This window comes from Pleuronectes platessa, chromosome 6 (assembly GCF_947347685.1).
Source record: "Pleuronectes platessa chromosome 6, fPlePla1.1, whole genome shotgun sequence".
Classification (NCBI taxonomy): Eukaryota; Metazoa; Chordata; class Actinopteri; order Pleuronectiformes; family Pleuronectidae; genus Pleuronectes; species Pleuronectes platessa.
Genome location: NC_070631.1, coordinates 21924580 through 21936706, shown reverse-complemented (window position 1 = coordinate 21936706; position 12127 = coordinate 21924580). Strand labels below are relative to the sequence as shown.

Genomic DNA, 12127 nt, shown 5'->3' with positions numbered 1-12127 from the left:
ACGTGGTGGATATGTGCTAACTATGATTTATATGCAAGATAAAGAAAATACACTTGAATGTAATATACATTATGACCAAACCATCTTGCGTACATCTGTTTTTCAAATGAAGGTGTGTTTGAAGCCAGTGTGACTCTGAGGTAAGATTAGACCAGTTTGATTTGTGAGCCATCTAAAACCTGTCTGACACATATTCTGTATAAGTGCAGGGCTCCTATAATATGTGGCAAAGGGACTGTCCATGAAAATTAGCCTTCAGCTGAGAGTTTTATGAATGTTGACCAAAGTATATTGTCCCTTTCAAATAGAGAAAATTAATTAAATTGAATCAAATCAAATTCAGTTTGTGCTCAATATCTAAAGGTTACGCTTTGTTTGTTTTTTTAATTGTATATTTGTGCATTTGTTGTGTGTGTGAATGAATGAATAAATAAATAAATGAATCCAACAGACATTTGTAATTTACAAAGACAAGTAAGATTAGCTTTATCACTTGGTCCACACCATGCCTCACAGCTGTAGGCGCACAGACCAATGTACGTGTTTTTTAGCAGCACACTCCTACATACTTAAAACTCCTACATATGTGTCCTTAAAAACCATCATCCACAAATCACTGTAGTTTGGCAATACATGTTTTTATTTATGTTAGCGCTTTGGCTGCAGGGATGGAGACGTTACTCTGTTGGTCCAACACACTGACTGAAATATTTCTTGGATGGATTTCCACTGAGATGCCAGCTTAACTGGAGGGTCTTAGTCAAGTTAAGTTTCTGAAGATGAGATTCAAACCACGGTTGAATATTGCAAAGATGGACAGTAGATTTGTAACGTCACAGTCTCTTAATATTTAAAATAATATGGGTTATCCAACATATGTGATCATCACAGTGCTTTATAAACTGTCTTTATAATTGTAAATAGTGACATAATTCATACTATTTATACAGCTGACTTCTTTCTTTGTCTTCACATGCAAACATAAACAGTTGCAACTTTGCTGTCTAACAACTAGTATATCAAACTAATTAGTCAAGTCAAGTTATGCATCAATACGATATATGATGATAAATGGATGACTCGACTTGCTTCAAGCAGAAGCCGTGAGGAAACTAAGATCAATGCAATCTGGTAATTGTCCGATGATTAATGATGAACTGTGTGTTCTCAATTAGGCTTTGTTCAATGTATTATTCTCCTGCAGGAAACAATATCTGGACGTGCTCAATTTTTAATATTGTTTACCCAGAACAGGAATATTGTCACCATGGTCACAGGAATCAGATCGCATTAAGTTTCCACTCTGAAGGTCCTTATGTGAGGAGAATGACAATTCTCAGTGTGTTTTAAGTCATATATTTACCGTAGTTATAAATATTTGTTTTTTATATATGTATTCTATTTAGTCCCTTTTTAAGATTTATTTCCATGTGTATGTATTTATGCTTTTACTCATTGATATGTGTGGGTATAAGAGCCAGGCTATTCCACTGGGTTATGAGAACAGCAATCATTTGCAGTCATGAAGCATTAACCCAACACACATCGCCCTCGTTGTTTCGCAAAGCCTTTGTCTGAAATGCAGCCAAGGTGTAATGAATCTAGATTGTGATACGCTCACCAGTATTATCTACACAACCGTTAATCCCCCACACCTATCGCCATTACAGACCTGTGTGTTTGTGTGTCGCAGAGAGGGAGAGGAAGGTCACCCATGTCTGCTCTTCGTGGACATCGATGCTGTACATAAATAAAATGTTTGCACGGAGACCACCGGACCAGCACTGTGCACAAACACAGCTGGTGTCAAGGACACAGTCGTTTCTTCCTCTCAGCTGTAGATGTAGAAAAGTCACCTCCAGCAAATGAAGGCTTCACATTTGATCTGAGCTCATTTAGAGAAACTGCACGTACAATACGTTCGTTTATTGTATTTATACATCAGTGTCATTTGTTCCAATGTAAAGGTGAAAGTGGGAGGCTATGGAAGACCTTTTTATTGCATTCCTGTCATCGCGCCTCGATGGTGAAACATGTGAGCACACATACCATTACCAAAATGCATAGAGTCTGTTTTGGCCTCTGGTTCGACAGAGTCAGATCACTAATGGTTTCATCGATTGTTGGCTCTTATCATTCATCACCAGGGTCAATTTCCCACCTCTATCTAATGGCACTGTTTAAACACACATCTCTCATCATTGTGCACAGGGGCACAAACCAAATGAGCAGCATTATCACTCCGTTCATGATGCAAACTGGCCATGTTGAAGAAACATTCAAATTGCACAAATTCAGTCTGGTGCTATGTTACTGAAACTTCAGTAAAACCCTGAGTCTCTTTATGATAGATCACACAACGTTGCCTTTTCTGAGCAGGCAGGTAATATGCATGTCCTCCCTGCCACATAGATTGTATTTAACATGTGGGTCCCTGGTTGTTTGTCCTCTGCTCTGAGCGTTGGGTGGTCAAGACGTCTGCAATTCCCCAGCTGCTGCAGAGAGTAAATAAGCCTTACGTGCTGTGTCGCCATCATTTGACTTTTATTAATGAGCCAATCAATTCCTATTTGTATCACCCTTTCAACTCAAATCCTGACCTCACCACACTTAACAAATTGGATGACCTGATGTTGATCGCGAGGAACGGAAACGCTCCTTGGCTGCTTTGTTCACATTTTCATTTTCATTAACAATCACCAATGGCTGTTAAATAGATTGTTAAATAAAATCCGTCAAGCCACAGCAATGAAGAAAAAATCAACACCCTGCTGACGTACACACACACTGAGAGAGGAAGTCATTTACAATGTACATGGACAAGTGTATGTGGACAGGCCATACGCGGTTGTGTAACTTCGGTCTGGGGTCTCTTTTGGGGGCGCAACATACACCATTATTGTAGATTTACAGTTTTGGTCTGGCTCTTTCTGGAAAAGAGAATCGCTTCCCAGTTTGGTATGGAGGAGCTTTTAAGCCTGCACAGAGCTCTGAACACATCCAACATCCGTGCAGGTGGTGAACCAGGTCTCATTGTCCATTATCACTGGTTGTCACTCACTAATGCTTTTGTGGATGAATGGAAATAAATCCTCTCAGCCAGGTTCCCAAATATTGTTGAGAGCTTTAACTGGTTGTGACGAATCACACCTTAAAAAGGGTTTGTAAGTTGCCATTGAAGGTTTTATTTGTGGTAAAATAATTGATTACTAATGCTTTGTTGATCAGTTATATCGATCTCCTTAAAGTCGTATAAGCTCACAAGCTCATTGGGCCACCTTTAGGTTCCATTCATTCAAATAAATATTATCAAGTTGTATCAATCATTACTTGTGGTTTCAGATTTCTATGAATCAGATTATAGGTGAGTATGTGAACTATGATTATTGACTATGATTCTCTGAGGGTTTATCCAAAGAGACAGTAATCCATTACAGGGTCACAGTGACAAATGTTCTGCTGGAGGATTATTCACCTGCTTGAAAAACCATTCCAGTTACAGTGGTAAAGAAAATTTGGTAAAACCTTTGAATTTTGCTCCATGTGTTTATTTTGTGTCTTGAAATGCAGTCAGATATCAATTATAAACACAAACAATTGTTTTTCAAATCTATCTTAGTAACATACAAACATATTATATTGTTCTGGTCAAAATTTATAACGTTCTTTTTGAAGGAAAATGTGAACCCTGAGGTGTCTATAAATCTGATCACCCGCCCACGATCTATGGTTTTATCAAGCACCCACTCAAATAAGCTCTTGGCTGCCATCTAGTGAAACGTGGCCATCATTACACCACATTCCTACCACATTCCTGATAAACTTCGACGCTTCACTGACAAGGAGGGTTTGAAACAACAGAAGATCAATGACATGCTTTTCAATGATGTACAAAGTTTTATTATTGAAGAGAAAGAAAGTGCAGTTACATGAGGGTGCTGAACTAAAACCACTGTTTCATGTAAGAGTGAAAGGAGGGGGAACAAATGTCCGCAGGTTTGTTTATTCTTTTCAGAAAACCTATAGATTGTGTGTGAACAGAATCCACTAACTGAAATCCTTCTTCTGCTATCACATCCATATTCTAGAGTTAATTTAACAATGCTAAAGTAGATTTTCTATGACTCGTGGTGGCATCATCTGTAGTCAAATGTACTTCAACCTCCAGCATCTGTTCTGAGGACATAGTCAAACCTATAACACCTGGAATACTACACAAAATGTTAATAATAATGAAATAACTGATTTATTGTACTTATAAAACAAAGGATTTTGTCATGAAAAATAAGGCCATGTTGATGTTGTTAAAGGACGGTTCTCGATTGCCTCGCTCGATTTTTATTGCGTTTTCTCATTTAGTGCAGAACAAACGTATCTACAAGGAATCTAAATGATTGACATATGCATCACAGAATAAATCTCCCTTATGGTTTACTCAGTCCAACATCAGCACTAATTGTTGTGTAATAACAACATAAAACACACATGTTAATGTCAACACATATAGACTGTGCTAATAAGCATCTGCCCCTGCATACATAATCCATGAATTCACGTATTTGCCAAGAAAAGAAGAGCCATGAAAGTAGCGAGCTCAGGCTGGCTCTCACCGGAGTGAAATTCCAGCAAAGCTCCCTAAAACTCAACACACTGTAGCTTGAAACCAGTCATGCATGCACATTGTAATGTGTATCCACTGCTCTGTACAGAAGGGCAACACTCAGTGGGTTGTTGTGCTGACTTTTTGCTACCGTTTGGTTTGGAAGCCCGCCTTTAACCACTGTCCTTAAATCAACCGTTTAACATGCCATGCAGGACACCCTCTGGTTTACTGATGGGGGGAAGTATCTGCAATACTTTGAGGGGAGTTTCTCTTTACTATTTTATTAAACACCAGGCGGAATTAATGATGCTGAAAAGCAAGCACTCTTTTTTTTTTTTTTTTACTCTGCAGGAATCTAATTGATTATCATAGCTACGATTTTGGCATCATCATAACACCTCAAGTCATTCAAAGGTATAGAAGCTTTCAAGACACTACGCTAACCACATGATAAGACTAACAATCGTTGCTTTACTAACTGCCACTGTGGTTTAAAAGTTATTTAACATGGTTTAACAGAAGAAGTGCACTCGCCACTAAAAAAAGCAAAGGGAGGTACTCATTTCAAATCAAAGTCAAGTTCAGTGCGAAATCAAATCCTCATCACACATCACACACACACGTATCTGTCATCACAGACAGATCAAAACTCAGTAGAAGGCAATGCATGTGTAATTTAGCATTTCTTGTCAAGTGTAACATCACAAACAAAAAATGTGATAAAGGACCACCCTATATGTTTATAAGAACATATTTTCCCATCTTCTGTAATAAAGAGCTAATCACATCCATTCAATAAACCTTTGATAGTCTGTAGGTACATCAGACATCAGTCATTTGGCTGTAGGGTCTGGGGACAGGTCTCCTGTTGGCCACTGAAGCACTGATCTCGTTCGCCATGAATCTACTTCAGTCCTGGCCACCCCCTCTCCACACATGAGACCTCTCCAGTGAAGGACAGAGGTGAGGGGGCATACAGGTCTGAGTCTGTGTCTGATTCCCCCTCTGCTATGAAGGGTCTGACTCTGGCACAGAGTGAATTTCCAGGTCCGGCTTCAGTCCCTGCTCCCGCTCCCCCTCCTGAGCCTGTGAAGAAAGGAGGCCCAAAGAAGTCCTCCTTGGCCTGGGAGATGCTGAAGCCGCTGAAGGAGCGCTCCAGCTCCTCGTGGTCAACGGATGGGATGGAGAGAGACGTGTCGCTCTCCACGGCGATCGCATCCTGCTGACACCTCTGCCTCCTGTGGCGCCTCCTGTTCTTGGAGCTGCTCTCTCTGCTGTTGCCACCCGGGCCAGATGACGAGCGGTCGTGGACCAGAGCAGGAGGAGGCGGAAGGCGGAACGGGTTGGGCGAGCGCTCGCCGCCTTCACCGACCGGTGAAGGCGTGTTGGCTACGCTGCTGTTCCAGGCAGGCTGGCTGAGGGGGTGCTGCATTTGGTGCTGCCAAGAGGTAGAGGGGCGGCTGATGCTGCCAGAGGGAGTACCCACCGACCTGGCCACAGACTGACCCAGTAGAGGATCTTTCTTTTCAGAGGACCCATCAGAGCATGGGAAATCTGCAGGGGAGCAGGTTTTCACCTCCTTTTCTTCCTTCACCTCCTCTGTTCCCTCTTTCTCCAACTTGCTCTTCTCTGGGCTGTGGTAAGGCGGAGCTGGATACGGCTCTTTGGAGTTGAAAAAGGCGTCTGTTTCAGAACGAGGGATGCCCATGTGCTGCACATACACGTTGACCAGGAAATCAAGTTTCCTGTCCATACCCGTCATCTGCAGGAAAAAAAGAAAACACACGATGAATAAATGTAGTTCCTTCACCAGAGACCTTGACAGTGTCGGTTTAATTTAGAATCTTGGAGAAATTATGCAAGTAGTTGTGTTATTTTTATTCTGACACAGTCAATGAATAATTAGAGCAGAGAAACAGATCGTACACATTTTTACAGACCTGGGTGAAACATTCCTACCTGTTTCTCCACTTTGACCAGACGTCCATTCATGCTCTGGTCCTCTGCAGCGTCTCCATCAGCTTTAGGACCTTTGCCAACTATCATGTCAACTCTAGCATTTAAGAAAGGTAACATCAGCGATTATCAGTCTGCTACAAAGGTTTAACATTTTTAGTGAAGAAATGCATGATGCCATTATGAAAATCACTTTCAAATGGAATATAGGCAAAGAAAGAATTTATGCGGATGATATTCGTCAAGATACAATAACATGTGTTTTGTATGAATGAACAGTAAATGTAAGTAAGGATTTCAGGTGGAGGATGTGGATGCATGCATAATGAGGTGAGGCCGTTTTTAACTGAAACAAAAAGGTGAATAGAGGGATCATTTTGTCTCAGGTCAAAATGCATCACTTGGCATGCTTCATGCTTCATTTCCATTGCATCCTACCAGGGGGAGCTCTCGCTATATGTCTCTACAGTATGAGATCAAGCATCTAGCACTGTCAAACCCCTGTTGAGTCAGGCCATATGGCTCATTAACACTCACTGAGAAAGTCTCACATTTTTTACCTTTTCTTAGTAAACAGCTGATATAATGTTACCTAAGAGCTTATATAACAACACAACATCATGAAAATGTTGCACATAAAACAGTCCTACAGGTGATTAGATCTTCAAAAGGGATTTCATGCATCTCGTTTTACTCCGGCTCAATGAGAGAGGTCACTCGGCTTGAACTCAAAAGGGGTGCCATCAATCAGAATATAATAAGGAAGCATGTAGCTGCTTCGATATTGTGTCCCTGGTACAAGTAACATAATGCTGGTCAAATGGTAATTCTAAAGGTGCAGTCTATTAACCTAACCTAGGACCTTCAGTGGACTTCTTATGGCGTGGTGTTGAAGGGGCAGGGGGGCCAACAATCATATCTATCCTGGCAAGGCACACAGAGACGATATGAGTGCAATGCAAAATGAAGCAACGTGGGAATCACATCAGCTGTGGAGAACGAGTCCCGATATATTCCACATACCCAAGACATACAGTGAATCTGACTGTGGATGGAAGGTGTATGTATGTATTTGACGGTTGGAATATATTTATCCGACATGTTCCACCTTTAAGGGATCAAGATGGGAGAAACTGATTTGTGGGGAGGGAAAACTGATATAGAAAACAATCGGAATCATACATCAACGCTGTATATCTCAAAAGGAATCAGAGAGGCCATCAGAGTAAATCATAATTCTGGAGATAAAGACTAGAGATATAAAACTGAGTTCTGAATACAACACATGTGGCTGAGCAAATGAAGCAGCGACAGTGTCACAACATGTGTATCCAGTGACACCACAAACATCACACATCATTAGTACTATGCTGTAGAGTGCAACAATACTAGTTATTGAACAAACGATAGGTAATCACTCTAATAATACCTTTTAAATAAACTAACTTTGAATATGCTAAAACACACTGTAGAATTAAATTGCACTTGCCTGGACTGTAGGTTCTTAATGCGACAGAGCATGTCCAGGTGACCTGCAGAGTACTGCTCGATCACATCCATGACATCATAAGGCCGCAGACTCTCTTTAAACCTCCTCTTTGACACCAGGAACTTCATGATGCTGAGGAGAGACACACACATTGTGTTGTTTGATTTACACCAGTGTGTGACACCTCAAATAGGATCAGTACAATAATTTGACACTTCCTTGTAATTCCTTGTCAAATGATAACTTATTATAAACTATATTATCTTATTCTTTATTCTTTATGATTGTTATTTTTCTATCTTTACAAATCAATATTTATTTTTCTCAAACTTTCCAGCATCCTGCCCTTGTTTTGTATGTCTGTTAGCAGGATGGAGCAGCGAGCTGGAGATTTGATCAAGTCGTGGATCCAGGAATTTCACTTTCTATAAAATTGCAAGATGCCGTTAGCCTTAGTTGAGGGATGAGCACTCAATTAGCACTTCAAGTTCTCCCATGACATGTAGTTGTCTCCAGGGACAAGCTCATGAGTATATATTGTATGTTATCGAACCACTGTCTTCCAAGACATTAATGAACTTTTTACGTTTAAACGTATAGTTTATTATTGTTGGAATAATTGTATATAAGTTATCATGAACTGAATATGACCTGCATGAACTGAATATGACCTGGTGTAGGAGTTGTTATTCAGTGCTGTCTGGAAAATGTTGAAGTAAGCTTCTAAGCTGTAGGCGACATTCTTACACAAGAGTTAACCTGACTAACCACTGCTGTGCCTTGCCTAAAGTTGATTTTTAAGGAACTGTCTGTTATGGTTATGAAACCATAAAGGTTATTTTTCCATTATGTGTAGAATGGGGTATTTCCAGATAAAGCAACACCCCGAAGAGAAGGAGTTATCAAGAAATTATAATACCCCACCCACGATGTGTTGTAATACTGAGCTATGTGAATAAATACACTGTGTTAGGGAAGTTCCGTTGAAGTTGGCTGCGACCTATTCAGAGGTGCGGAGTGCGGACTTCCCTTGCAAGGACTTCCCTTGCAAGTAAAAAACGAGTACTCGTGTATGTGTGGTGTTTGATTCAGTTCTTACAGCATTGTTACATGTCTTGGTGAAATTCCCTCGATATTTTATAAACTAAATGATGATCATTATGTGGTCATAATTTATTATCATATTTTTTGCTTGTTACAAAGATTTTTTTTTGAATATCACTACACCAAGGCCCAACAGTCTCCTTATGAAACCACATTTAAATTTAATAGATCACAAGAAACCTTATTATCTAAACAACCTATTAAGAAATAACCCAGAAGTTTATTTCTATGATATGATGCTCATGTTTCCCCATCTGAAGTATCTTAGTAATGTATTCATAAGAACAAAGATTAGTGGACATCACAGATTTGAAATGTGGCCCAACTAAGAAAGTAGACTCAAGATCACCAAAACCCTGCAACAGTGACCACAAAGTTAAGAGAAGCTACAAAATGTGCACAATGGAGTAAACGCTTACCAGATTGCCCGTATTGTAACCTTCAACCCTGGAGGTAATTCCTGGGTGGCAAAGTCACAGTCGCAGCTCTTGTCGTCAGCCATTTCCTCTCCTGGGAGGCTCGCCTCTACAGAGCAAAGACAAGGACACGCTTAAAGAGTATTTCACTGACTTCCACGCGGCCAGCGTAGACAACTGAAGCAAAGCAGAGCAGTCACTTTCAAGGTGTCAAATTCAATAGTGGTTGGTTTCAAGCCAGTGAGCCGGTTTGTGAGCGTAGTGAGCGAGCTTTGTGGAACAACAGAAAAAAGACCGGATGCAGAATTGAAGGATAGTGCTGATGGAATAAAGCTTTGTTAAAACCTTTAATGACAAGTACTCTCTTCCCACCACCAATGACAGCGTAGATTAGCATAATCGCTAGCATTTTTAGCTTAGCCAGAAGGCTAATCTATGGATTTTGGAGCATAGTGCATTCAGGCAAAGGTGTCAAGGCTTAATCACTGTTGATCAGATATTAGATGAGAATCTGGTAGGGAAAGTGAGGTCTCTTCATGCAAACTAAAGCAAGGATATTGGCCATTTTTGTCACTTGGATAATTTGAGATCATCTTGGCATCACTTGACTTGAACCCGGTTTAGCTTCTAAAGTACCACCACTGTAAGTAAATATGTATAATCGCTCTTAAACTTGTGAGGAACACTTAAATCATCACATGCTTGCTCTCAGCGACACGTCGGGTTTAGATCCTTAAGTGATGATGGAGGAAAACCCATATAAGACAAAATCCAACTAAAAAGGGTTCATGTCAAGTGAACAAATATCAGCAGATTTTAGCATGCAGGTATCTCAGACTGGTGAAACTGACTTGTCGTTTGATTATTTTCGCATAGTAGCCGACCAACAAAACATCAACCCAATGTCTTACTTATTAAACCTTCAATTGCTGCAGAAAAAGAGAGAGGAGAGACATGGGGAAAGATTTGTTATGGATTCTAGCAGGATGACAATGGCTGACAAATCCATTCCAAACATGGGAACTGTTGGTGTCCAATGAATGGTTTCTAGTTCATGTTTGAAAAGGCTAGTCTCTCTTCTCTTGCATTTACACTATCCACTGAATGTATGACTGTGTATGATAAACTACACACCTATTTTATTACAGAGTATACAGTCTTAACTGAAGACATGTCGAGGTGACTTGTCTAACCTGGAGAACGCTTCAGTCCAAAGACTTCGTCCTGCATTTCAATCAGCAAGAATATGCCATGAAGCGGAAGAAGAAAACTAATGACTATAGGTAAAAAATGTTGAACAAAAAGGCAAATTAACAGTGAAAGAGATAAATATATTTGTGACACAGTGGCCTGGGTGACGTATGGATGTAGTTGGGCTGTCTGGCAATGAATGATAGATGGACGCCGACGTCCAAACCAACAGCCATCTCTCTCCCCAGAATTATGTTGAAATGTCGGCTGCAAAATGTCCCCATATCATCATATGTTCAAATACATGCAAACAAATGCAGGCAAACTACACAGCAGCTTTACCTGCATGACAAACGATGCATAGTTGCTGCATCTTAAAGTGCCTGTTTGCAATTCATTAAATGCCATCAACACCCTCCTTCTAAAAATACACACATGATGAGTTTTGAGCTCACACAGTTACACAGAGCTCTAGTGTACATTATTCCACAAGTTCATAAATGTGGAAAGATCCACAGTCAACAATTTACATTAGTCGTGTAAACTAAGATTTTTTTATAATCATCCACAGGAAAATACAAATATGTATCTTTTTATGTATTCACCATCTTGAAGTGTAATTCTAAACGTTGATTTTCCTAAAAGAAATTGCATATTTTTGTTCTTCCTGAGAATTAGATACCACTCTCAACACCGAATGCTAAATATGAAGCTGGATATTACATTCATCTTGTATTTGCAGGTGCTTGTTGGTGTATAAAATGTGTTCTACTTTGAACAGGGACATGCCTGTTGTTACTTCATGTATATAATCTCCATGTTATGTTAAGATAACATAACCAACCACTGGTTCCATCTGGCTTTTATTTGCATAGAAACTGCTTCCAATCTCTATGCTAAAATGTGCTAAACTAAGCTAACCTATAGCTTCATAATTACCATACAGATATCTTAAATTCCACTTCAGTACAATGATATCATAGACTGTATTTAATGATGGATGAAGCATCTCCCCTTCCTCCTGTTGTACATATATCAAGCCAAAATATTATGGTTATGGGTGCCACCATCTTGTGCTTTTTATGTCTTTTGGAGCCAGGGTCTATGCAGTAGTTATTCTGGTGTGGAGCCACGGTATCCAGGTCCAACTGAAACATGACCTGGACCAATCTTAGCTGTCAATCATAATTTCAACCTTTTTCTACACCATCATAGAACTAATCATGGCCAAATTTATGATAAAAATAAACTCAACATACAACAATGTGATAAGAACTACCTTAAATCAACTATGTGATGACCTAAACATATATTTAATGTGTACTTTCCCATTGACTTACATGGAGGAGGCAGGGTTTATGACCTATA

General features: G+C 39.9%; 1 protein-coding gene across 4 annotated transcripts in view; it reads right to left on the bottom strand.

The window, feature by feature from the left end:
• Positions 1–3974: 3974 nt before the first annotated feature.
• Positions 3975–12127, bottom strand: part of LOC128442542 (potassium voltage-gated channel subfamily KQT member 2) — a 40063-nt gene continuing 31910 nt past the window's right edge. Inside the window, exons 12-18 of one of the 4 annotated variants that reach the window (XM_053425039.1) lie at positions 10762–10811; positions 10480–10497; positions 9572–9677; positions 8049–8180; positions 7415–7483; positions 6563–6656; positions 3975–6365 (exon numbers count right to left, since the gene is read on the bottom strand). In XM_053425039.1, the coding sequence (XP_053281014.1) occupies positions 5508–6365; positions 6563–6656; positions 7415–7483; positions 8049–8180; positions 9572–9677; positions 10480–10497; positions 10762–10811 (1327 nt within the window). In that variant the 3' untranslated portion in view covers positions 3975–5507. The remainder of the gene's footprint in view (positions 6366–6562; positions 6657–7414; positions 7484–8048; positions 8181–9571; positions 9678–10479; positions 10498–10761; positions 10812–12127) is intronic. The other 3 variants (XM_053425041.1, XM_053425042.1, XM_053425040.1) reach the window with 3 other exon arrangements.